A 27,748-nucleotide genomic window follows, 5' to 3' on the forward strand; every position below is an offset into this window, starting at 1 on the left:
AGCTTATATTAACAAGTGACATGAAAAATAACATGTGTTTTTTGCCCTAAAGAAATTGGGGCACCCTGGAATTTTTTTCTGTGCTTATTTTTGCATCAAACTAAGTGGTGTTTTGCATATATACACTGCAAAATCTGCTCAACAAAATCCTTGCTTCTTCCATGTCATTTTCTCATTTTTTTTTTTTTTTGTTTAGCTTATATTAACAAGTGACATGAAAAATAACATGTGTTTTTTGCCCTAAAGAAATTGGGGCACCCTGGAATTTTTTTCTGTGCTTATTTTTGCATCAAACTAAGTGGTGTGATACATACATTTATCCTGTTTCATCAGTGGGATGTGACATGACAGCTACAAATAAACGTCTTTGATATTCCTCAGACACTGGCTTATATGATAAAACCTAAAGGCTCCAAGGACTACATGTGAATTTTAAACAGTGCCTTATGAATACAGAAGTGGGTGTCCTTGCCTCCCTGTGAATACACATGTCAATAAATTGTCATGAGCCTGAGGCAGAGCTGCAGAATCAATCACCGGAGACCAGAGAGAATCACATTAATTCTAACTTTGACTTTCATGACACTGCTTGTTTGTTTTTGCTGGGGGTTGGCTATGGAAGAAACAAAAACAACATTAGGTAGACTGGTTTCAAAAGCAGCTTTTGGTTTTGCAAGAAAATTCTGAGCTGGCACACCAAACAGACAATATTTTCTTAGATCTGAAATCTAAGAAACTGCAGGCTTCAGGTTGGAAGTGTGAGTACGGTTTATCTCAGGGGTACACAAAACACCATTGCTAAAAATGTGTGGGTAGTTCGGGGTGGGGGGGGAGAGGTGCCGCCGAAAGGTTACTTCGAGAAAATCTGTCACTCTGCAAACGCCTCCTCTGTTGTGTTTCATTACTTTTTAGCACGCGTGAATATGCAGCCCTAGAGAGTCCTGACACTGGATGTGTTTATACCACATTCCTAGGGTGTTTTTGGTTACAGCTGGTGGCTGCTTTCTGAGTGTCTATTTGGATTCCTGAGTGGGTTTATCCTAAACCAAACAAAGGGTTAGGAGCTGCCCATGGCTTCTCTCTCTATTCGGGCTGGTCCCTGAGCAGTGCAAAGGTGTTCTCAGCCATCAAGCTGAATGGGAGTGGAAGTGATCTGGCATAAAGCTGGATATAACCTCCTTTTTTATTATTTTGTGCAGTGAATGAGCTGGAAAACAAAACAAAAAAAGTGACATTTCCTTAATATTCTTTTTTTTTTTTCACAGGTATCCATCCAGAGAACTAAAAATCCTGAACAATGACTCTACCTACCTCCCAGTACCTGGCTGGAAAGTTCATTTATTTTCTGTTTGTAGTCTCTTCAGTAAGCACAGGTAAGTTTTCTTGCCATGGGGAAAAAGGGCATGGTTTATAATGCTATTTTTAACAGGTTTGGACTGAGCAGCTTTTCGCTCTTCTTTTTATAAGAGTCAAAGACAGAGTGAGAAAACTCAGGAGAAAAGCAGTTTTCTGATGGGCCAACATTCCCAGCTGAGGGCAGCTGGAGTGGCAAAGAGTGAAATTTCTGAGCAGGTGAAAGAACCCTCAGAAATCCCTCAGACTCTGCCACACATTCTTAAACCAAACCCAACAAACTGCCACAAAGAAATAACAAAAGAAACCTCAGGTCCCAGTAGCTGTGGCTGAGGGAGGTGATGCCGAATATTTTGCTGCGTTGCCCTAGCTCAGATGTGGGTGGGACATCCCTGTCCCTTGGGTTTTTTCTCTTCCAAGTAGTCCTGTTACAAAGCAGTTGAGGGGAAGGGGAAAAGGGGAGCTTGATTTACATATTCTATATACAGCTAATTTGGAGGTTTGTATTTGTTTAAAACAAAGAGACCATATGTCTTGCCCCAAACACTGCAGCTGCATGAAGAAACCTTCCATTGTCATGCTCAGGCCCTTTTGGTCAAGAAGCAAACATTCAGTTAATTCCTCATGCTGGGTAGAATTTGCACTTTTATTTAAAAAATGACAATGAGAGTAATAATCAAGCTGTCAAGGTAGCTGGACCAGCTGGCAGAAGATGCTCAGCCTGACGGTGTCCTTGGCACAGCAGATGTGGGTGATGTGCACAGCTCCTGGTACAAATTGGTTAATGAAATTGGGAATTTGGGTCCTTTGTTCTGGGTTGCACTGACTTTTGCTGATTGTCGTCCCAAACATCAGCATAAATTCCTCTTGATTTCCCTTTAGGCTTCACTGTCTACCTCTCTGTTTCAAAATAATGAATTTGGGGGCACAAGCCATCTTTGGATACTGGTATAATCAGTAAATGGAAAAATGAACAAGTTTTTGTCCTGTCCACTTCATCTAGCTGATAAATTATACCTCTACATTTGAATTGATTCTTTTGGCTTTATATCACTTCTCATCATAAGCAAATTTTTCTATTATCCTTATTCCCAGAGAAAAAACAGGCCTTTCTTTTGTTTTTAATTTTATTGTCAGTGTATATTATAGTTATATTTGAACATCTAAGCCCCGTTTCCTGTCTGAAATATTTATCTTTTCTCACTTTTATTAATTCTGTGTGTCTTCTGGTAGGAACCCAGAAACACCTTCTTATTTTTCTTAATTACTGTAAATCGGAAAAAGTGGCCCCACATTACTGATACATTTCCATCTTTCAGCTGGCACAAATGGTATCAAAATCAGTTCCTGGATGTTTATCAGTATCTGACTTGCTACCTGGTAGATTATTGGCCCTCTCTGATTTGATTTCTTAATGTATATGGAAAAAGTTTGCAGAGAGCCAAGGCATATGTAGCCCACATGAAACATCCCTTGCTTACCTTGAATAGATGGTATTTAATGGGGCTCTGGAGACATTAAGGCCATGGCTGGTCCAATTCTATTGTTTTCTTAAGACATGAAGCTGGTGGAGGAATGTGAGAGGAAACTGAGTGCAGATGGACAGATTTTGTTTCTGTTTCTGTGGAATTACAGATGTCCTTCAAGTTTCAGAGTGGCAGCATAAAAACAACTGGCTGTCAACTACACTAGCACCAGGGAATGTTTCCTTGCATAGATTCACATCATTGTCCTTTCCAATAATAAGTGAATGCGTCAGTATCTGTGGGGCAAAACCCACCCAACTTTACTATATTAATTGCCAGAGACATAACCTGCTGAGGTCAAGGTGTTTATCCCATGTCTATCATCACTGATTTGTCAATCCTGTCGTTTTCTCTATGGTGCTTTTGTTAGAAAGCTGGTGAGAACTCCCAGCCATTTCTAAAAGCAAAGGGCTCATTGTTCAAACTTCCACTGACCTCAGCTTCCTAGGATTAGGAAGGGTTCTACCCTCAGAAAATATGCATCACACATGAGACTCTCATCGCACTTTTGTTGATTAGAGTAAGACATGAGGCTCACATATAGACTGAGGTGTATCAGGGAAATATTTTACCTTAAGTTAATACTTACAACATGAGACTCTTGGATTTGGTATGAGCTGTTTAGACTAACATGTCATGGCAGCTCATCATCAAATTAGTGTGTGGAGGCTGGTGATGTGTGATCCTAAACTGAACGAATCCTTATTGCTTCTGCCTGGAAAAGCTCACAAATATGTACACACTCTTGTGAGATTCCTGTTGCTCTCTCTTACTAGATGTATTGGTAATTCCTTGGTGTTTGGTGTTTTCACATTAGTTTGAGCTCTTTTATTTTCCATCTCCAGTGAAAATACAGAATGCAACCAAATTTTAACATCTTTACCTAAAATAAAGCAAGTGCTTTGGGGGCATTTTTAAAGGTAGTAGTTGTTTTATTCTTTCATCAACACCTTCCCTGGGCTTGTGAAAGGCTTTGTGTCTGGATGGTATGAACAGATCTGAATGTCACTGCAGGAAGGGCTCAGTTACAACCCCTTCTTCATAGTTTTCTAGAAATCCCATCCCTTGCAAGGCTTCTTTGCATCGGGATTTTCCATGCTTCCAGAAAACAGAAAACCATACAGCTTAAACTGCTGTTTGTTTTCTTTTGGTCGTGACCCACATGTACTCTGCTGCACTGAGGTATTGCTGTGTTCCAGAGAGTCAGCAAAGGGGGGTACTGGGAATGATACTGTAAAGATGCCCTGATACGGAGCTTTCTGTCCCACATCAAACAAATGGTGATTGTCTTCACTCTCCATCTCTACCCAGCAGAAGCAACTGTCACATGTCCTGACAAAGATCCTGAGTTAGAAAACTGGAATCCAGGTCACAATGAAGAAAACCGTGTTGAAATCAGTAATGGCAGGAAGCTCCTTCTCTCCTCTTCTGCGACCGTCCACTCTATCCACATCACCGATGGAGGTAAAACGTGCTGGTGGCAAGGCTGGGTGAAGCCTGCTTTCCACTGTGGCTGCCTACATCACTGCATCATGCTGGGAGAGCTTCCTGCATCTTGCTGAGAAGTGGGTGGCTACTGGGCAAACACAGCTTCACTTCAGTCCCAGGCTGGGCGGCAGCTGAGATGCTGAGATTCTTAACTTGTTATAACCAACCTATTTTCTGTCCTTTCTGGAGAATTTACAAAAGTAGCTCAGAAAAATGATCAGTTCTACTTCTGTGATTTGATTCAAAAGCATTTTTTTATTAAATCACTGGCCTGATAACATCATACTACAATAGTTTTATTCTCAGGGCCTCAGGACAGACAAATGCATGTGTGCCTCCAAGTCTTCAAGGAAAGAGTCATAGTGTTACTGCCATTAATAGCTTTTATTCATCTTAACTCTGAATTTCTTTCTCAGTTTTGAACGAGTCCTCCTCCCACAAATCTTAATTGCATTCTTCAGGACCTGCACTGAATAGAAAATGTGTAATGTCTTTAGGATTTGTATTGAGAGCTGTTTTGGGTGGACGGGCAGAATTTTTCAAAAATTGAGATGAGAGCCCAGCACTGGGTTTGGCACAACGATACCACAACCTCTGATGAGCTGCTGTGTGATAAAGCAAATGTTGTAACCTTTTCTACTTAGGAAAACTGGTCATTAAAGATGATGTGCAGCCTATCACTCTGCGTACCAGACACATACTCATTGAAAATGATGGAGAGTTACACATTGGCAGTGAGCTGTGCCCTTACCAAGGCAATGTGGATATCATCTTATATGGGCGGTATGTACGCACGTTAAATATTATCTTTGAACTTTCTAGGATCTCTCCTCCACATCAAGGGACAAAAAATGTTCCTTAAAATTACATTTTCTTGGATATCGGTGCTCTGTGGAAAATTCAGTAACTTTTTAGACAATTTAAATGGCCCATAAAAATTGATGCAGGTGTGGGTTGTTTTTTTTACTCTTCTACTGGGATATGAACACTGGCATGTTTGGTCATGCCAGAGAATCAGCATGCACCTTCCCACCACTCAAAGATGATTTTCTAGAATAGGCTTAAAACCTGTGGATTTCTTTTAGTCTGAAAATTCCCCTCCTTAAACATCCTTTCTTTCTGCATGAGAGTGGTGAGTTGGAGGATAATACCTTTATGTCTTGCAGATTGCTACAGGATCTCTTAGAATTTCAAGGATGCCAAATTCATATTTAACAACCACTAGACCTCCTAGCTCCTGGTTAGGGTCCTAACTGCCCCCAGAATTCAAAAATACAGATGTGTCGCTCAGTCTGGCCCAGGCCTCCTCTGGCCTGGGTAAAATGAATATAGCATGTATAACCTGTGTTCCAGATTGCTGTTGGTCTTCAGTAGTTGCTAGTACTATTTAAAATAATTTATTTTCTGTACAATGTGGGTAACTGCTTGGAGTACCTGAAAGAAATGCTCTGCAAATCACGACACTTCTCCCCTCAGGCCATAGCAGCACAAGGAGAGAGGCTCCTTGACTGTCAGATACAAACCCAAACCTTTGCTCCCTTCCTGCTGCAGAGCCGATGACGGCAGCCAGCCAGATCCTTACTTTGGGCAGAAGTATCTTGGAGTAGGTAAAGGTGGCACTCTTGAGATCCACGGAAAGAAAAAGCTGTCCTGGACTTTCTTAAACAAGACTCTTCATCCTGGTGGCATGGAAGAAGGTGGATATTACTTTGAAAGGAGCTGGGGCCATCGAGGTGTCATTGTCCATGTTATTGACCCAAAGACAGGGGCAGTTGTCCATTCAGATCGGTGAGTGACTTTTTGACTGTCTGGATGTGAGGATCTTTGGGAATGGGTTGGGGACAGCATCTCAACAAGCTCAGAAACACACATTTTAGCATCTTGTTCAAATGGGTGTTATTGCATGTCTGTTCAATTCTTTCTAGATCAGTAATCTCCAAAAACAGAGAGTTAGTAGTGGTACTGCCTTGCTAGTCTGTCAACTAGAGTTTAAACAATTTGGCTTAACAGAAACCCCTCATGTACCCTGTTAGATAAGGGCTTTTGCAATGGGATAATATCATTACTGTAAACAATACAAAAGAGTAATTTCTTAATAGCAATTGCTTTTCAGTACATAAAGGTGTAGTGGTCACTGAAGTAAATGCTTATGGGTGTTTTTATCACTTCAGGTTTGATACCTACAGAGCAAAAGAGGAAAGTATCCGTCTTGCCCAGTATTTGGGCAGAGTTGCGAATGGCATGATCCTCTCGGTTGCAGTGAACGATGAAGGATCCAGAAACTTGGATGACTTGGCCAGGAAAGCAATGACCAAACTGGGCAGCAAGCATTTCCTCCACCTTGGGTTTAGGTATGTGCCAGTCCTGCCAGTTCTCCCAGCACAGAGGCTTTATTATTTTCCTGAGATGTCCAAATAGTTCCACTCTCTCAAAGGCACAAAGTTCTTTCACATGGGAAGAAAAAAAAAAAAAAAGAGGGAAACTTTTCAATCTGAAGTTTTAGCAGTTAATTAGATAGTTTCAGATGCACTCAGTGTCTGTACTGGGTATTTTTGCTAGCAGATTGAGGAATAGCATATGATTCACATTAAAAAAGATGTTTTTCAAGATATTGTTCCCACAAGATGCATATTCCAATTTATTTTCAAGCCATCCCCCAAAGATTTAAGAGGCATATTTTTACACACACAGTGGATTAGATGGGCTGGACATTAAGGAGGGTAGAATAATTGCTGTGCAGCCCTGGCTAAACACATATAGACATACATACAGCACATTCTTCAGCTTGTCCAATACAGATTTGGGGACTTGTGCAGCAAAAAAATTTAGCAAGCATGGATTTATGCTGTGGACTGTAAATACTTTTGTGGCCAAAACAGTGTCTGTGTTGGCACACACACTGTTGGGAATACTTGCTATTTACCCAACTGTAGCCATTATAATTTTTGTGTTTATCTGAATTTATGTAGGCTTTTTTTTTTTTATGAGGCACTAAGAGGGTGACTGCAGAACACACACACACACACAGACGCACAAAATCTGCCTTGTAGGGAGAAGTGATTCAATACAGCAGTCTGTGGAAACAGACATGTGTCAGCTGGGCACACACAGATGGAGTAAGATTTGGGGTGGTTGATGAAGAGGTTGTCTCGAATGCTACATGGACTCCTGTGCACCAGACAACACATTTCAAAGAATCAACCAAGGCTGCAGAAATGGTCTCCAAAATCAGGCAATCTCCATCAGTGCAATTCTTGCTCTCAAATATCCAGGCCCCATATTAAGCCCAGTAGCCTGCTGGGGTTTTTTTCCATATACTGGAATTAGGGAAACAGAAAATGATTTTTGAAAATTATACTTTTTTTCCCAATTGTTCAACAGAAAGAACTTGATGGGTTTTACATATGTTTACAAAAAGTAAATAGTACTTTATGTTTTTAGGCTTCTGTGGTGTTTAATGCAAGTTTCTCACCACTTAGCCATCAATGCTTATAATGGAAATACCATAGAAGTTTATCCATGGAAGTGTGACTTTCAGCATTTTTATTGTTTGCAGTCAAAAAGCTAATCCTTGCCATGCTGTTATCTGAAATACCACAATATTTCATTCTATAAATTATTAAGACATTGTGGGTACAATAATGGGGTAGTAGTTGGTCAATACTGTCTTCCACCAGCATAATTGTGTATGGAAAAATGTGCGGAAAAATATCTGCTATGTTATTTAGAATATCGTATTTTTAGGAGTGTTCTCAGAGTTTAAGTTCATCAGCTCTCAAAAAACACATTGTCTGGATGGCAGCTGGGACCAGACTTAGAAAGGCTGTTGGATTGCACAGTGGAAGACAGGCAGATTTGTCAGGTGTATCCAGCCTTTTCTCCTTGAGCACATTGAACTTCCACTTCAGTGTAACAAGATTTAGATGTACTGGTTTACATTTCAGACGCATCTATAGCTATGAATAAGGATGCACATACCTGACTTTTTGAAATTTTTTGAAGTACCTTATAAAAAACAATGCTCAGAATGAGAAAATGACACACACATATACAGACTTTAATCTCTATGGCCAAGGCAGGCTCTGGCTGAGGAGAGCCAACGGATTTTTCTTTCTAACCTGCCTGTCACCACTCACTGCCCGGCACTGGGGTTTCCTGGCTGGTCCCACTGAATCCTGGCTGTCAGACCTTCTCAGCTCCTTGCCAGTGGCTGGGCCTGGCCATGGGCACCACTCAGACAATAACAGTGTAAGCCCCGGGCTCAGGAAATTTCAGTTTCACATTTTGTGAGGTGCCACTTGAGTCAGGCTATTGAGCCATACTGTGTATTGTGTTGTTTTCTGGGGAGGGTGTTGGTGGGCGTTATAGGGAAAAATTCCTATCTCCAGTTGCTCCAAATTCAACCAGATTGTAAAGTTGTGCAACTCCCCCTCGCTGTAGCAGAGCTGATGAGCAATGCTGATTTATCCAGAAATGTTTCTGTGGTCCTGGCATCTCTTTTCAATTGCCTGTTTGCTGAGTCCAGAACACTAGGAATGAAAGGAAAATCTTGCATTCCTCCTTTATTGTTGTCCTTTCAAAAAGTGTGTTTACTCTTATAGTGTGAGCCTTTTTTTTTTTTTTCCTTTTACTAATAAATGAAGAGAAAGCCTTTTTGCACTTGATGACATAGTTGTTCTCTTTGGAATCCCACCCAAATATCACCACTTTGGCTCCGGACTTGTTGGTCGCTTCGTTTCATAAAACCCAAACAGATTGCATGTGTCCTTATATGTCAGGGTTGAATGACTTTAAAACTATTTTTAGTGGTAAAATAACTGGGAGAAACAAGTATTTTAACACATGAAATGGGGCCAAACCTTGAGTTGCAGAACTAAATAGCTTTTATTCTTTAGATTGTTTTTGTGGTATCATTTTTTTTGGTCATGTTTCAAATTTGGTGTACCAAAACATTAATAATAATAATAACAACAACAAACAACAACAAAAAATATCTGTCTTTACTGCTGAGTGATAAAGTGTCCTTCCTGCCCCCATCCCCCTCTCTCCCTGGATGGAGATCACAGCCTGTCAGTGCCTTTGGCAATTGGCTCACAGGCAAGTTTTCCAGCAGGAGCATCTGGCTCGCTGGCAGGCTCCCGAGGCAGTTGTGCTGGCAGCTTCCACTGAGCCTGGCCTGTGCTGGGGCTGAGGACACGCTGCTGGAACTCCCTCTCCTTGAGCAGCCGCGTCCAGCACATTTCTGGGGCCATGGCACAGCACGGGGTGCGCCAGTGCTCACCCAGAACCTGCTGCTCCCCAAGCCTGGGGCTGGGAATCCCAGCAAAGCCCAGCTCACAGCAGTGGTGATTTGTGAGTGTTTTAGTGGCTCTCTGTCAATGCCCGTATGTGTTTTCTCCTGGAGTCCCAGAGTGGTTTGGAACTTGGCTTATACCAGCGAATGGTCAATATAAGATGACCTGCAGGACTCAAGGGTAAATCCTGATGCAACTTAAATGACTGGATATTTATAACTATAGATCTAATGATCTAATCTATGGGAGGTTTTGCTAAATTCCACCCTACCACCCTAAAAGCATATTTTTTTATTCTCTAAGTCATTAAGAGCAGATATGCCTGAACTACTCCTATTTTGAAGATAAAAATTCCTCCTGACCCCTGCTAATTGGGTTCATCTCCAAGGTTGGGAGGCAATTTACTCCCTGTATCCATTGCTTTCTCATCCATGTGGTCATTCTCCAGTGATAGCTATTGAACCCACTCAATCAATAACCATCAGGTGCTAATGAACCAACTTCTGACATGGGATCACATTTGAATAGACAATTCAGAGTCATAAACCTTCATCCCTGTTCAGTGTTCAAAATAAGGAAACTAGATATGCAGAGACTATTTAAGTATTTTTTATTGTCCTTTGCCAGCCAGTCTGTCTATTAGAAATTCTCATGGGTCATTCCAAACACAATTGTGATATACAAGGTTTCAGCATGAGCTAAATTTATTTAAGCAGAAGTGGTTTCTTTTCATATTCTTTAGTGTATACACACACACAAAAGATTTATTTTCAGGCTCCCCAGGGAGTTGCCTGTGTCCCATGGGTCTGTCACAAACAAGTTTCTTTAATCACTCATTTAAAAAAGAAACACACTTGTTACAGGAGTGTTTTAAGTGGGGATTTGTCTTCAAATTTCCTTCTCTTTTGATATATTTACTGAAGAAATATAGAGTGTTAAGATATTTTTAATTTTAACTAAGCTGCCTGTGACACTAATCAGACTGTTTTGAATGTGGTGCCCCTGAGAAATGTAAGAACACAGGGCTATGAAAAATACGCATCTCATACTTGACATAACTCGATCATTTCTCATTTTCCAGGCACCCATGGAGTTTTATTACCATTAAAGGAAATCCCTCCTCTTCTGTTGAAGACCACATTGAATATCAAGGTATTTAATGCACAAAATGCTGGCTTGACATGCTCTCTGGAACTTACTGGAGTTATGGTTGAGATTATTTTGGTTGATGGTGTTTCCACTTGCCACTGAATCACACTGAAGTTTTGAGGAATTCACGGTTTGACATATTTAATTGAATTCTCTCTGTACATATTGCTTCTTTCCACTAATGCAGCTGAAACAGCTGAGTGGGGGATAGCTTAGGTTATCCAAATCCTGATATAAGAGGTGAGATTCTACACCAGTGTAAATCCATGTAACTTTGTTGAGTTCAGACACTGCCTCCCTTAGACACAAAGCTATGGAACAGACCCAGTTCTCACCAGTTGAAAATTTAATCTGTGTATCCTGAATTTGTAGCTTCAAATCCTCCTGTGAAACCATTTTCTTGCAAGCTGAACACTTTTGAATCTGTCTTCTCATGACGTTAACAATATGGCTTGCTACAACATCAAATAAAAATAGTAATATATTACAAATAATTGGGAGGTTTATTTCTCTTGATTTTTGGAGATTTTTCCTCCTGATTATCCAAGCAGTTATAAAAGTGTCTGAAGCCTCATTCCAAGATCAGTAAATTTTTCTGGATGTTGTGCAGGGCTAATTTTGGATAATGTAGCCAAAATATTCAAACATGCACACAGACCATTACCTTTTCAGTTCTGACTTTTATTGATTGCATTCAGTGATTGTACCAAGGTTTGTTTTTTTTTTAACAGGTCACAGAGGGTCAGCTGTGGCCAAAGTATTCAAACTATTCAAAGCTGAGAATGGAGAACATTTTAACGTCTCTTCGACGAGTGAGTGGGTTCAAGGTAAGAGGTCTGAGGGCTATTTAACTCACTAGTAGACAGCTGACAAATAGGGTGAATCATTCTTTTTATTGCAATTCTTTTCCATTTGGGAAGAGTGGACTTGCTAGCTGCTATTTATGTCGCCACAAACCCAAGTAAAGAGCACTCAGAGATTCTTTCCCCAATTGTCTCCAGGACTCTCTGAATAACTGGGATCCTTTTTCCTTTACCGCACGGGGTATGAAATTCCATCTCCTATGATCTAAGAGATCACACACAACCTCTTACTTCTTTTGACTGCATAGTCATCATGTCCATGTGTCAGACAACACACAGTAACTGGTCGCAACTTGATCGGAAAGATCAGAAAAGGCAGCTAAGGAGGACACAGATCCAAAAGCCATATCTATTAATAATGCCCATACCTCACCCTCCAATTATGTAGCTTTTAATAACTGCTCTCCCTTGGCTGGTTGCACTTCAGAGCATCATTAAAAGTGGCTGACACACTGGCAGGAAGAGGCAGGAATCAGATCATGAGTGAAGAAACCTGTGAATGATATCTGAGATCATATTATGCTTCATGCATTTTTGCTGCACTCATTAAGCTTGACTTTCAAATGACTATTCTTGTTTGCACTTGTCTCCAGATGTAGAATGGACAGAGTGGTTTGAGAAGCCTAATAAAGTGAGATCTAAGGACATGGAGAAGCTGTCTGACTTCAAAGCTGCTCATCCTGATAAAATCTGTAGGCAGCCCATTGACATCCAGGTAGGCAGACTTACCGCTCACTTTAGAGGGGCAAGTCCTCTTTGCATTGACACTGAACCCCAAAATAATTGTGCTTGTCAGTAATTTTTGTTTCTAAATAAAAGACACCAATGACTTTACCGCTCTAATACATAACCAACGAGACCTGGTATTCAGTCTTGTATCATTCTGAGACAAAAGTTTATAGAATTGAGCTCCTTTCAGTAAATTCTGGCATGAAAAGGAGTACAGATGGGGTCATGGACAGCACAGATGCTATCATGAAATATGTAGTTCCCTATTGGAAGATTAAAAGGAGCAAGCACATGAAAATTTCAAAGTTTTTAAATGGACCTGGAATGGACTCTACCTAAAAAATTAATCACAAAATGTAATGAGATGGTAAAACTACCAGCTGTAGCAGGTAGTCAAGAGTGTTGGTGAGCTTGCAGCCATTTCTTGGAGTCTCTGTGGAAAGAAATCTGAATTCTGTTTGGAGCTAAACATTATAATTATGCCATCAGGCCAGAATGCTAAGGAGCAGTTATACACCTTTTCTGAGACTGCAAAAGCCTCTTTAAGGACAAAAAAACCCCCAGCAGCAAAACCCAAGGTTTTTGTTTTTGTTTTTGTTTTTTTTTTTAATATTTTCACCATATACTTTATATGTCTACCTACTAAAACAACTCCAGCAAAACATTGCCTAGAAAGACAATAAAATCCTTCATATCTGTGCAAGGCTGAGTCTAAGGTTCCTGCATGCTCTGAACTAGTGGAGTTGTCCTTATTCACAAGAATGCAGCTATTGAAGTAAATGGGAATGCTGACAGTATGAGTGAAAGTTTCCAGGGCTAGATGTTATAAAGAATCTCTCTTGACCAGAAAGGAAAAAACTGCCCTATAATTTTCTGCCAGGTCTTAGCAAATTCACATTCATTTCTGCTCCCATATACATGTATTAGAAGTGACAACTTAGTTCAAAACAGGGGTCAGATGTTTGTTGTGATACAGCCCCTTCTAGCCTGCCTGTTAAAAGAGAAACAAGAAAGATATTCTTCTGTCAGGAAACAAACCCTATTTTTCTCTTCTGTGAAATGAGTTATGGTTTTTTTCCCTCATGTATATTAAAAGCGAGAAATTTTTCAGTTTATCCTGCAGATCTTAGGGCAAATCCTCAGGTAGTGTAATCTGGTGCTGCTCATTGCTTTCATAAAGTTACACTGATTTATAGCAGCTGGCCTGCTCCAGCTCTGCTACATGCAAGAAAATTGAAGATGTGATGATGATAATAACAGAAGTGCTGCACAACCAGAGGCACATTCCTGCAGCTGATGGTGCTAATCCCATACACAGCAGTGGGTGTGTGCATTATTAAGGAAAGTCTGCATGAGTGAGAGACTCAGGATCAGACCCTTCACTGAAAGATGGTTTATCTCCTGGTGCCTGTCTAAAATGCATGTGGTATTTGGATCGCTCAAAGCAAGGCACCACATTTTTGTAAAAGGGTCGGGAGAAATGCAGGCTGTAGAGATAGACTGTGAAATTTAACATGACCCTGAGGGGTGATGTTGCTTCAGCAGGAACACAGGACAGGTTACATACCTCAATGCCTGTTGGCATGATACAGCCTTTTTTCTTAAGGCAGCTCTACAGGCAGGTACTTGTCTGTGAGGAAAAGCCACCTCTCCTTGTTCCTTTTAAAGCAATGGGTATTGCAGCAGCTTTGGCATTTTTTTTAAGAGAGACTGATGCATGCAATGAAGAAATAAGACCCCTGCCCCTTTCTTCTGCAAGGTTCAGACAGAGCTTAGCCACAAGCAATTAAAGGAGTGCAGTGCAGCAGCTGGAAACCATGAGTTCATTTGGGTGCAAGCATCCGTGTTCAACGTTTCCATCTGCCCTCAAACTAATGTCAAGAGAAAATCTAGGGCACCGAGGCAGATGTTACTGAAGCTCAGAATACTCCTCCCAAAAAAGCACATGGTCTCAGTATAGGCCCAGGAGAAAGGCATTCACCTAGCAATGATGTATGCAGCCTTTGGATAGAGGAGCTGTGTGCGAGCACCAGCTGGAGAGCCGAGTCACAGTGTTTTGTTATGCAACGGTTGTGCACGACCCAAAACACAGCAAAAGCCTCTTCTGATGGCATAGATGTTTTGGTGAAATCCCTTCAGCTCACAGTAACACCTGTGTTATATTTCCATTCTCATTCCAGGCAATGACGCTTGATGGAGCTGATTTAACAACGGAGGTTTTCTACAAGAGTGGCCACGATTACCGGTTCGTGTGCCACGGCAAGGGCCAGACAGGCGAGGGCTGCCAGAACTACAGAGTGCGGTTCCTGTGCGGCAGATCTGGTATGTGCCCCATGCCTGAAAGCCAGAACAGAGAACAGCAGAAATCCTGTCCTCCCATGACTGGCTCTTGTTCGGTGTCAGAACAACTTGGGCAATTTCTCCAAGCTAAAACTTTGGCTGGGCTATCGACAAGAACTCAGATAAAATGGCCAAAGATTTATCTCTGGAAAAATTCCCAAGCACTAACAGAGGCAGCAGGGCAGTGTCCCAAAAACCCAGAAAGGTTATGGCAAATACTTGGCAAGTTCCTTTCTGTAAATTCCTTGTCTTTTGCAAAAGGATTTTGGGATAAGGTAGGATTAACCAATCAGAATGTGCAAAGACAATGGGTTTTGAAATTAATACTGCATTTTGTACTTATTAATTCCAACACCACTGTCCCTAACCTGGTCATTACAGGTCATTAGGGTTCTTCGGTGCTCAGCTGGCAGGAAAAGAAGGGTGGAAGACTGTTGTTTTTCTGGAAAAAACAGTCATTACATTAAAGACCACTTGGCTGCTGTAAACAACAGCACCCAGTGCCCACAAGGGCTGCTGCTAAGTGGGTGTGGTGAAAATGAGCCACTAAGAGCTACATTTAAATTTAGTCCTGGGGTTAGTGGAAAATCCACCTGCCTGCAACTGAAGGAAAATACTTTCCTGTTTTCTTGCTTTCCATGCCAAAACTTGTAAAAAACATGTTTGGAAGAGTTAACTTTGCTCCCCCCTTCACCCGAGGAAATAATAATTTTGGGGGCATTCCAGGCATCAAAAAAATAAATTTAAAAAAGGCACAAGAATTTTCTAATCATATTAACTGAATTCTCCACCCAACCATTTTGGCTTTTCAGTGAAACCAAAGCTCACAGTAACCATTGACACCAATGTGAACAGCACAGTTTTGAATCTGGTGGATGACGTGAGCTCATGGAAACCCGGAGACAGGCTGGTGGTGGCAAGCACTGACTACTCCATGTACCAGGCAGAGGAGTTCCAAGTACTGCCGTGCAGCACCTGCAGGCCCAACCAGGTCAAGGTAGCAGGTAAGGCTCTTCATCTTACTGTTGCAGTTCACAAATTCTGTTATTTGCACTGAGATGACTCCATAAAGAATTGCAAAGAATTGAAAGGCACTTGAATTTGAGGGCTGGTTTTTAGATGCTTTTGGGATACATAACTCCTTTCATGCTTGAAAGCCATCTGATTTGATTCTGGTTCCTTTCTGCCTTCTCTTTTCACAGCTGACTCCGTTTTATGTCCCCAAGCACAGTATTGAGTGGGAGTATTTATTTAAGAGGGACAGATACAGGTCAGGTATTTGAAATTTTCAGTAACTGCATTTGAAATACCACTTCCTAGAAAGCAGGAGATGAGCACAGTTCATGTGAAGAGTGATCTAAGGCAGGAGCAGACTGTGAGAGACTGTATGGCTATGAAGTAATGTCCAGCTGGCTGTTCTCTTAAGTTTTATTTAACAAGAACTGTAATCTTACATTTTAGAAATACTGTTTTGTACTGCTGAAGCTACTGTTTCTCGTTTACTGTGTCTCTAGACAGCATTGCTTAGAGGTGATGTATTAACCAAACATTTCTGGTGGCCAGGGAATTGTCCTGAGCCACAGTACTGGGGAGAGGGTGTTGGCAGTGTGCCTGAGCTGGTCTGAGCAGGAGGAGCAGGAGCCTTTGCAGAGCCACAGCATTTTTCCCTTGAAGGTGACTGGCTCAAATGCAGACAAATTGCTTTTGATGAAAAGACATTGTAGTCCAGTAATCGTAAAGTGGCCTCCAGATACTGAGTCCAATTAAGTAGCGTAACTGTGATGAGGCACAGACTATTATCAGTATAAAGGAGCATAAAAGTGAAATCTTGGGCGGAAGGTTTACATCTCCACTTGAGTCTGTAGTCCTTCCTTTCTAGAACCATGTTTTGGCACACTGATAAGCAGAGAATGGAAATAGCACATGAACTGCCTCTTCTCTGAATAGATGAGGATTTTTTTACTTTTATACTTTACAAAAGCAAACATTATTTTACAACATAAAAGTCTGTAGTAGCTGAGGCTGCGTTTCAGAGGCAGCATCTGCCTAGTGGTAAATCATGCATATTACATTATCTTTTGCTTATACACTGGCTGTTGCTCTAGGCAGAGGTTTTGTCTGCATTTACAGTAAGATCTTTCTGAGAAACCGTGAGGGCACTTGGAACATCCAATGCACCAGGGAGTTCGTTCAGTTCTCTGAAATGAACCACTTCAACATTATCTCTGATGCAACTACTTCTGGAAGGTACAAATATACTTCCTTTGGCAACTGCCTCCCACAGAACTCTAACCATTCATTGTTGGAGATGTTCATCAAGCCAAGAAAAATGTTATTCACAGTTCGAATGTATCATAGTCTTATGACTTAAAATGACTAGTGCTTTCAGAGAAGACACATTTCCAAGTAGAATATTTTTCTTGAGCAACTTTTCAGCTATTGGGCCCAGACTAGTAGGATACAAGTCACATCATGAAGATGGTCTTGGAAGATGACCAGTACAAATAAAGATGGCACAGGAATCTTAGGCTTCCCATAATCTAATGGATCTGTGAAATTCATGTATTTACATTTGTCTTCTGCAACAAGGACAGCTAAGTTAGTTTAAGGAAATAAATAATGGGTTAAAAACAACAAAAGAGTTCATGTGAATTTCAAGTAAAGAAGCAGTGGAAACACTTGTTAAAGTAATTGTGCTCTCGGTCTCCGATTACTCTTTAGGAGAATTAGGACATTCCTTTTATTACCACAAATAACATGAACACCAGGGCCAAAGTCTCCCCTTACTTATATCCAGGCAACTCCATTGACGTCAATGGGATTTCACTGATTATATAAATCAAGGCAAAATCTAGTCCAGTTATAAAAATCACATCCAACTTTCTTTTAACAAAAACACATTCACACTAGAAAATAAAATAATCTGCCTGAATCTAAGTTCAGTCTAGATGAAATTAAACCTGGACAAGGCTGAGCTGTCCCCTGTCTTTAGGAGCCAAGAGGTCCTCGAGTTGCTCTGTGCCCGGCCATGGTGTAACTTTATCCATTGCCCTGTGCCATGATGTGCAATTAGCCACAATAAGGACCATGCCTTAGCACGGGTTAGCAGCCCCAGCACAGCCTGGCCTTGTGGGTCTGGGTTAGGCTTATAATTGTGTGCAGAAGACGTTCATCATGGATGTCTTGCATATGCTATGGACATATGCAAGATTGCTTTGCTCCTTCCGAGTAAAGCCTTCCACACATTTATATTACAGAGGGATGTCATTTGTAGTAAGTGGAATGGCTTAATTTTCCTAAGAGGTTTAGTTTAGCAGCTGAGAACTCCAAAAGTCTGTCCTTTGAAAGACAAATGATAAAACCATTCCTACCCGTGATGGTTTATTTCCCTTTTAATCTTTATTTTTTTCCTTTCTATTTTTTTTAAAAAATGAAACCTAAATGTCAGATATGAATTACTTGAGCCTCTTAAAAGGCAGAAAACCTCTGCTTTGTGGACAGTCAATTTGGTGTGGCAGGTACTTGGCATACCAAGGTTTAATATAATTTATGTTCTCATCGTTTAATAGTATTTTAATAGACATGATTTAGCGTATTGTGCCAAATAAGTCAAACCCATTAGTTAGCTCATGTCCTATTTATATTTGATACTTCCTGCTGAAACTCATACTTTCTTTATTTGCTAGAAATGGATTGATTAGAGCTTTTCAAAACAACTTAAGGGCATTAATACTTAATTGCCATCAGGTTTTAGTAGGGTTTAGTTGTCTAACTGTGGACTTTGGCAAATCTGAGTGTGGAAGGCGAGGGAGAGCACCCAGGTTCTGATCATTTGCACTCCTTTATTGGAGTAACTATAGTAATGTCAGCTCTGTGGTTCCCATGGGTAAATGCTGTGTGCCTGAGGACCCAGATCTGCAGGTCCTGCTCCCAGTCAAATGGTCGCTCACTTAAATGGAACTTTTTTCCTCCACTTTCTTCTTTGTTTAACTTTTCTTGCTTGTCATTTTTGTGCCTAGATTATTTTCTCTGTGGGAACAGATTAAAACTGTTTGATCTTCCAGCTTCACAAGGTTTGGGGAGGGACGACAGTGAAGGGCAGAGGGAGGGAGGAGGAAGGAAGGAAGGAAGGGTTGTGTTGTTATGATAGAACTGGATAGTAGGAAAGATCAAGTATTTTGTCTAGTTCCCCTGGGAAACAAGTCTTATCTGCATCTTGGTTGCTCTGTATGAAGTTACTACCAATGCTGATAAGTTTCACCATGGAACAGAAATGATGAAATGCTCTTTTGTGCTCCTATATGCTCTTGATAAAGGATGAAAAAACTATTTGTGCCTGGCATAATTACTCCCATTATCCCACATACTGATGAATCTATGATTACAAGCACACATCTCCTAAATCATGCTTATTGGGTTGCAAATACTAGAGATATGGAGTTTACTGTGATCTTGTTCATGCAGAAAACTTCGAATTAAAATGCTAATACATAGTTATGTCACAACTTCACAGACTGTGTCAGCATTCATCTGGTGCTGTAGGGATGGGAGAACTTTCTCCACTATCAAGATTCAGATACTTCTAGAGATTTAGGGTGTTCTATTTAGAAGTTGGCAACATTTTGTCTGCAACTTGCCAAAAGCTCTTTTTCTAATTCAACTCTGGTGCTTGAGGGCTGGGCAGGAAATCTTGTGAAATAGCCCTTTCTAACAGCCTTTCAGAGCTCCTTCTGCTACCTTTGGGCATTGCCTAAAAGCTGAGTGGACAGAGAAATACTCAGGTTTTCATAGCGGTTTAGAAGGGCTGAGTTTGAGCCTGATTTTAGTAAATATTTGAACTGTTTGTCCACAAAACCTTAATCTTCCCATTCCAGCTGCAAGAACTTACATGTCAGAATAAAGAGAGTAAAAACCTGGAAGGTCAGAGCGGGAAAACCTCACATTTACAGAAGTGTGTCAGTAGATTGCCAAGCAGCTGCTACAGAAAGAGGGTGTAAAGTGGGACAGGAGTGGCCTTAGGAAAGACAGTGGCACTGCCATTGGAATAAAACACTAATACACCTTGCAGGAACCTCTCAGTGTTCGGTTGAAGCCAGCATAAGATGCACTGCCCTCAGTCCACCCCAGTCCTCGTATCGTGCCCATCTGCAGTCTGAAGGTCCACTCATTTTAGCCCTGAAACCAAACAGCTACTGAGGCTTTGATCCAGTACAGCATTTGAACATACACTTAATATCCATGAGAACACGAGGCTCTTCACACTCCTACAACAGGAGGTGTATTTCTGAGCTTTGCGGGACACTGGGCAGGATTTTGAAGGAGAAAGGGGATTAAGGGCTGTAACAGGATGAGTTACCCATCACGAAACTGTCTCAAGAAGGCTTAGTTAGCTCTGAACTACTTATAAAGTTTTATGCTTTCTGCTGTGGAAAATTTAATTTTCCATGTAAAAGTTATGAATTTGAGGAATATTTATTTGTTGAGACATCAGGTTGTGCTGTGTGACTTAAGGAGCTGGTCAGCTCACCCAAACCATGCTGCATTGCCTTACAGGCTTGGGACTTATGGATGCAACAGCAAACCCCATCAAGGTAATTGAGAATAATGAGGATTTGAAGGGATGCCCTGTGTACATTTTTTGGTTATTAAATATAAGCAATAGGGGCATTACCACCAGTGATGACAAGTGTTTGGCAAAAATGATAAATTTGTCAGATCTGGGCTGGCATCTGCAATGAGTTGCACTGACTTAAAGATGCCCTGAAGGATTCACAGTGACTGGATTATGTGAGTTAAGCAGACAAAATGTGTTTAGCATTTCCCTCAAAAAAATTGTTTAGGAAACATTAAAAGAGCATGAGACACACGGTCTTATTCTTAGAGAGCTCAAAGTAGAAGACTCTTTAGAGAAAAAAAAATATTCCAGGAGAACCTTGGCTTTACTTTATCTTCACCATACCCAGACCTTCAAGTGCCTGTTTCAGTTCTCAAAGGGAGATTTAGCTGTTTGTGTCGTTTAAAACCAAGGGATTTAGGAATGCCTGAGTGTACCTGGGAGGGTTTTCAGAGAGATCTGTCTAACTCACCAGACCTGAGCACTCCTCCACACCTGTAAAAGCTGAAATAGCTTTAAAATTCCACCCATCCCAGGTTTGATAAGGCCTGAGACCCAGGTTTTATGGCTAGGTTCAGGTATGGCAGGTTTTCCTTGAGCTTTGTACAGTTTGGAGAGACTGTGCTTTGAATTTCTTTGTTGACATAAGCATGTCCTTAATTAGTGGATCATCTATGTTTATTGTAATGTATACTTTCTTTTAATAATTACCTTGTCTTTGCCAACAACTGGCGACTTCAATAGTGACTGTCTTGAGTAATAAGCATGGAAATGTGCTCATATTTTGCTGAATCAAGACTTCCACCAGCAAACCCACATATTAAAGAGGTTGTTCCCTGTGAATTTACATTGTGCTAACTGGAGGCACTGGTATGATACAGCAGGAAACCCAGGGTGGTGTTTTTCCTAGTCCATCAAACAGCCCTGTTGTGGGGAGACATAATCTGTGTCACTACAAGGCTTTGTTTGGTTTATATTATAACATGGCACAAGCCTGGTTTGCTGGCAGGGCAATATCTATCCATGAGGGATGCAGCAAACCCGAGCCCAAAGGACAAGGTGAATCAGTGGCCTGTGGGCTTGTTAGTGGTTGGGCAATCACAGCATTGGCTTTGATGCTGAAGCAGCAGACACATTCCTCCCACCTTCAAAGCACAGTGTTGCCTTTTTAATATCAAACCACTTCAGTGCCAGTTTGCAAACCCCAGGATTGGGTTTGTCCAGGGTCAGTGCTCAGGGTCTCAGATATCCTGGCTGCTCTCTGGGAAGCTCTGTGTGCCAGCTGTGAGCAGCAACCTAATTTCAAACTTGTACTCTGCAGAGTGAGACACTCCTGTCCCTGAGTGAACTCCTTGAACTCAGCACAGAGCAAGCTCTTTATTGTTTGGTTTTTTTTTTATTCCCATCACTAAACATGTCCCAGCAGGTCTCTGGTAGTGCCACATGTCTGTAAATGCACTTCATGGTACTCCTGGTCCCATGGGAGGTGCCCAGTGTTGGAGTGCTGGTTCCTTGCAGGCATGTACAGCATTCAAGGGGTCCCATGCCAGGCTCTGACTCCCACAGGCAGTTTCAGCCCCGTTGCCGTGGGGAGCTTGAATTTCTGTCTGCCTTGAGGAGAGGTTTGTTTTTCAGAACTCTGTTAAAGGAGCTATTATTCAAAATCCGCTCTGACTTTGGAATGGGATTGCTTTCCATCTCTCTCTTTATCTCCAAACATGTCAAGTCAGCAAAAGCACAAAGTGAAAAACATACACCCAAGAAGCTATATTTAGAAACTGGTTAGTCCGTATTTAACATTCCTGTCAGGGCTTACCCTGTTTTGCATGTCTGGACTGGTGTTAAATTAAATTAAATACATGCAAGCATGACATTTATTATTCTAGAGCTCAGCACAGGAATAACAAAACTGCCTATCTAATTTCACTGCCACAAATCCTGGAGATGTGGCTTCAAATAGGATGTTCTTATGATTATCTGAACTTCTTCCTGCATTTCAGTAAATCAAGGAAAGGTCAGCTCTGAGGAAAACTGAAAAATAACAACTTAAAAACAGTTTCATAAGGAACAGATTCACTCAAGGATCCAGCACAGAGTATTCTCACATGAAGGGGACTCACTCCAGTGGCTCTTTTCATGTATGTGGATAAGGGAAGCAGAGCTGCTTTTTGGATGGGTTGGGTCTGGTTTTGGCCACACACCTAGTGGGGCTCACTGGCTTCAGGGCAACAACAGGGCCTTGGGTAAGCCCGGGACTTCCTAGGGAGGCAACTGCAAAAGTGGGTGATGTGCAAACCCATCTGCAGCCCCTCCTTTCTGGACTGAGTGCGGAGCTCAGAGGAGCTTCATCTTCCCACCGCAGCCGAAAAGCTGCATCTCCCTGTTTGGTTTCACCACTCCTCTAGTTAACAGAAGGTGTTTTTTCACGTGATCAGATTATTTTGAAGGCGGAGGTGCCAAGGCAGAAGTCACATGTCGTGGTGTGAACCTCATCCCACAACACCGCAGCCTTGGAGCAAGGTGGAGCACTCACCCTTCCCAAATCCCAATACTACCATCAAACCACACTGCTCCCAGCTGCAGGAGAAGAGGGAGTGAATGGTGTTTGCTTATTTTTGTTATGCAGTCAAAGCATCATGGTTTGGTTAAAAACAATGCTATTTCAGTGTTCAAAATCCTCCCCTTGACTTGGCACCTCTGTTTAAGCATAAAGTGCTTTGCAGTGATAGCCAGGCTTCAGGCTTGCCATTTGTTTCTAATTAAGGATTTGAACGATTCCATGGAAATTAAATACATGTGAGTGTAGCATTCCTTAAAGTTCAGTGTTTACTTAAAGAGTTTATTACTTATTTTTACTGGAATAATACAGAATGTAGTCAGTAAGATGAACGTTTTCCCAACTGGCTTTTCTCTGCAGAAAGCTGCGGAAGGAAGGAGGGAGTAGGAATACGTTTGAATGAAATTACAGCAAAGAGATATTTTGCTTTCCAGATATCCACACTGCCTGGACTTCACCCCTTTCTAGTCAGGGCAGGGAAAGCTCTCTGTGCTTTTAACTCCTCCATGGAGGGATGTGTGTGTGTGGAGGATGTTATGAGTAACTTGGCTTGGCAAAGGGAGATGTGGCATGGGGTAAATGGAAAATCCTATTGACTCCAACAATACCAGGGCAGAAGGAAGCATTGGGAGCAAGTTGGAGATGTGAGGGTAGATCTAAAGTTGAGAGGTTTGGGTGGGCAGGAAGTGGGAGGTTTTACAGCCCACAAACTTGGTGAGGGGTTGCGATTGTCCCAAGCCACAGCTTCTGCACGGCTTTCTGCCCAGTCCTGTCCTTGCTTGCATTAACAAGTGTGATGTTACCGGGATCAGACTGATGCTTGCCCATGAGTAGTGTTGTGGGATCTGAGTAGCTCCCAGTGTCTTACTGTAGGAAATGCTGTGCTAACCTTGGGGGTTTAGACTTTTCAGTAGCTACCTCATCAGGTTTTTTTGCACTGGATGTTCACACAGAGCTGATTGTAGTCCAAAATAAAAAAGTCTCAAATGTTCGCAGTCCCTTTTGAAGGTAGGAAATGTGTTTTGCCTAACAGACTGTTAGTTTAACGCCCTGGTTAAATGAAGCAACTTAAGACCAAAAACCCCACTTCCTCTTTTGCAAATATCTCAGCAAGAACTTGGGTGTCACCTGTGTTCCAGCCTTCCCTCCTTTGAGGTGTTGGCCAACAGTTTTTTGCTGACTTGATTACTCCTTTCATTTTCACGCCAACCACACCACAGGAGGCACAAGGGGAAACCAGCAGCATTGGCAGAGTAACCCTGAAACTGGATCTTGTTCCCTTAGGAAAAGCAACCTACCTCCACATCGGGGAAGTCATTGACGGCGTCGACATGCGGGCAGAGGTGGGGCTGCTGAGCCGCAACGTCGTGGTGATGGGCGAGATGGAGGGGCAGTGCTATGAGTACAGCAGCAAGTTATGCTCCTTCTTCGATTTCGACACCTTTGGGGGACACATCAAGGTAGGTCTAGAGCTCTTTGCTTGCATTTTCCTCCCTCCAGCCACACCTTTACATACCAAGGAAGCCAAGATGCAGGAAGAGAAAAATTCCTCGTGTCAGCCATTGAGCAAACAAACTCTCCCCACATTACAGCAGATCCACCCTCCTCTGCTGCCTGTCCTTTGGATTTGAAGTGCATGTCATGCCCCTGCAGACATTGCTCGGCCAATGAGGCTGGTTATCAACCCATCTGAGATACAGTGTCAACACCCTGATCTCAGTTTTCCCCAGATTTTGGTAGTGCTCAGCCCAGGAAATTTGATTTGCACCCAGCTGGCTGAAATTTGTAGAAAACATTAAATAAAAACTGTTTTCCTTCTGAAATTAAGTTAAATGTAGCCATCACAACAGTGAGGTGATCAAAGATCACCTTTTAGCCACCATGACCCTCTTTCCCTCACCCTGCAGCCATACCCTTCCCTCCACAGAGTAAATCTTTCCAGCAAACACCATGCAACCCTTCCTATGCCTGTATGCCCTCTTCTTGCCCTCAAAAGGCTTTTGTGTTTCTTGACTGATGTTGTTTTGCTCTCCAGATTGGTCTAGGTTTTAAGGCTACCCATATTGAAGGTCTAGAACTGAAGTACATGGGCCAGCAGACAATGGGACATTACCCAATTCATTTCCATATGGCTGGAGATGTGGATGAGAAAGGAGGCTACAACCCTCCAACATATATAAAGGACACCTCCATCCACCATACCTTCTCCCGCTGCGTCACAGTCCATGGATCCAATGGTTTACTGGTAAGAAGTCTGACTGTCTACCTTAGAGATACAGGCACCAGCAAAAAAATTTCCTCACAGCATGGGTACAGCTCAATTATTGCAGGATGATGTGTTTTATTGTTAGAGCCAATGTCTGACTCTTCCCGCTCTGGATATGCCAGGAGTATTTCAACCTGCCAGTGTGGCACTGGGGGCTGTGTGTGACTCAGAGTGGGCAGAACATTTTTCCGTGTGCAGCAATGTCTGCAGACCAGCCCATCTCTAATGAGTAGTTGGATCTATCTGTAGACAGAGCTTGCTATTTAAAGAGGATAATCTGAAGCTCTAAGTGTGCCTCATCTTTGCTGTAATGAAGGCTTGGGTTTGCAGTGCCAGTCACAACATCAAGCACTCACAGAGCTCTGATGTGCCAGAGTTGCCCTCCAAACCAAGAAATCCTTCAGGATAAATCTATAAAATAACTGATGTTTACCAGAAAAGTTACAGCACACCAGAGACGTTAAGAACATGGTCAGATTCTTCCCAAATGTAGGGGTGCCTTTGTTTTTGTGGTAAGGATGCTGGACCTCTTGTTTGTGAGCAGAAAAGGACTTGTGGGTGATGTGATGGTTAGAGGCCCTCTTGGGCATAATGATCACAAAATTATAGAGTTTTCTATTCATGGAGAAGTAAGGAGGGGGGTCAGCAGAACGGCTGCCTTGGACTTTTGAAGGGCAGACTTTGACCTGTTTAGGAGCATGTTTGACAGAATCCCTTGGGAGGCAGTTCCTGAAGGGCAGAGAAGTCCAGGAAGGCTGGATGTTCTTCAAGAAGGAAATCTTAATGGTGCAGGACTCCTGTAGGCAAAGGACTCTCACCCATTCAGTGAAATGGCAGTGTATTCCAAAAGGAAAAAAGTCCCTGAAGAGGAGAATTTGTACCATCAAGAGCCCTGCTCCTATATATAAGAGAGTTTTAAGTAGAAACATATCATTGGCAGTTGTAACCTGGATGGTCACTGCACTAGCAGTTCATACCTCTAAAACTGGCACCATTGGAAGGGAGAGTCACAGGCATAATTAAAATGCACAGAAGTTGAACAAAGGACATTGAAATTACAGCTCCAGAAGCAGAGCAGCTTTTATCTGCTATTTATGAATCTGAGGTTTTTGGATTTGACCTTTGTCCTTCTAAGTTTATAACACGATCCTGAAAACCTACCAAGTGAACATGGCTTCTGAAGAAAAAACACATTCTACAGCATAAATTATATAAGTCACTCAGGGTCATATGGCATCTGCCCAATCTGAAGCCACCAGTATAGGGGCTTAGTATACAATTAATGTGCAGAGTGGCAGGGCAGCACTGTGGGGTCTTACAGGGGCTCATTTGTCACACCACGGTGGGCTGTCACCAGTGGCACCATAAACACATCCTGTGGCTGCACAGAGGTTGCACAGCAGCCGCTGAGCTGCAGACCAGCTAAAGCCCTGCTTCTGGATCTAATGTGAGATCTTCATTCCCTGTTGCTTAATACTTGCCAAACCAAATACCCAGAGCCAGGCATTCTCCTATCAGTCAGATAGATGGCTTCATATAAAGCATTTGGAAATAACTTTGTCTCTTGTGCTTTCTCTGGGTGACAGCTATGCCATGAGGCATCCACGGCATAGGGATCCATGTGCTCAGGTTTTCCAGCCAAGATGGCACAATGAAATTTAGACAGGCTGATGTAGCTGATGAAAGCAACTTGATTCTCTTGCTGTCATTCAACAACCACAATTCCCTAAATGACCATCCTTTGTCTCCATGAAAAGGCACCCTAGACAGATCTTAGAATTTAGGACATTAGTTAGTCAAGAATTTAATCCCTATTGATTTTAGTTTATCAAAATGTGTGAATACTGAACTCTATTTATAATACTTTACTTTTTTTTTTATTTTAACCTCATAATTATTGCTGACAGCTAAAAGGAAAACCCCAATGAACTAAAACAATCTGATCAAGTTTGATCAGTTGTGTCACAGAATATGTGCTCCAAATGCTGCATCACTTAGATGTTGTTTCATTGCTCAGATAGGCATCTGCATCAGCAGCTCCATGCCTTGATTTGTCAGGTGATCCCACCACAATCTCCTCCTCTGCTTTCTGACTCATTTCCTTCCTTTCCTCTTCCTTCTGCCCCAGATATATTCACTGACATGCACATGGTCTCTGATGATTACAACAGTTATTCTATACATTTCCTAGTTGCCTATTGTCTTTCTACTTGGGCAACACCACCTGTTTCTACATGCAAGAACATCACTTGTGCAAACAGAGATGAGCTCTGTCTTTCCCTAGGTAACATTCATTCCCTCTGAGATCAGGTGGATCCAAAGCATTCTTTGCTGAGGGAAAATTTGCCTTAATGATGTGCACAAACCACACTTTGGAAATAGCCATAAAAAAATCTAGCTGGACCATTAAACCTCAGCATAGCACAGCACTTAATGATGTCCTTCACATTAAACTGTTGAACTCGGAGGGGCTTCTTGCATGAGTGTGGTAGAGTACCTGTGCAAATGCTTTAATAAGTGGGAGAGGGACATCAGTTGTTTTTAACTGTCATTAAAGCAGGTTGGTAAT

General features: G+C 41.9%; 1 protein-coding gene across 2 annotated transcripts in view; it reads left to right on the top strand.

Moving 5' to 3' along the window:
* Positions 1 to 245: 245 nt before the first annotated feature.
* Positions 246 to 27,748, top strand: part of CEMIP (cell migration inducing hyaluronan binding protein) — a 55,587-nt gene continuing 28,084 nt past the window's right edge. The window contains exons 1-12 of one of the 2 annotated variants that reach the window (XM_017805252.1): positions 246 to 1,373; positions 4,191 to 4,343; positions 5,012 to 5,150; positions 5,919 to 6,155; positions 6,539 to 6,718; positions 10,743 to 10,813; positions 11,542 to 11,637; positions 12,267 to 12,388; positions 14,583 to 14,724; positions 15,555 to 15,746; positions 24,198 to 24,373; positions 24,949 to 25,158. In XM_017805252.1, the coding sequence (XP_017660741.1) occupies positions 1,298 to 1,373; positions 4,191 to 4,343; positions 5,012 to 5,150; positions 5,919 to 6,155; positions 6,539 to 6,718; positions 10,743 to 10,813; positions 11,542 to 11,637; positions 12,267 to 12,388; positions 14,583 to 14,724; positions 15,555 to 15,746; positions 24,198 to 24,373; positions 24,949 to 25,158 (1,794 nt within the window). In that variant the 5' untranslated portion in view covers positions 246 to 1,297. The remainder of the gene's footprint in view (positions 1,374 to 4,190; positions 4,344 to 5,011; positions 5,151 to 5,918; positions 6,156 to 6,538; positions 6,719 to 10,742; positions 10,814 to 11,541; positions 11,638 to 12,266; positions 12,389 to 14,582; positions 14,725 to 15,554; positions 15,747 to 24,197; positions 24,374 to 24,948; positions 25,159 to 27,748) is intronic. The other variant, XM_017805251.1, reaches the window with a different exon arrangement.

This window comes from Lepidothrix coronata, unplaced genomic scaffold (assembly GCF_001604755.1).
Source record: "Lepidothrix coronata isolate B3197 unplaced genomic scaffold, Lepidothrix_coronata-1.0 Scaffold11, whole genome shotgun sequence".
NCBI classification, from domain to species: domain Eukaryota; kingdom Metazoa; phylum Chordata; class Aves; order Passeriformes; family Pipridae; genus Lepidothrix; species Lepidothrix coronata.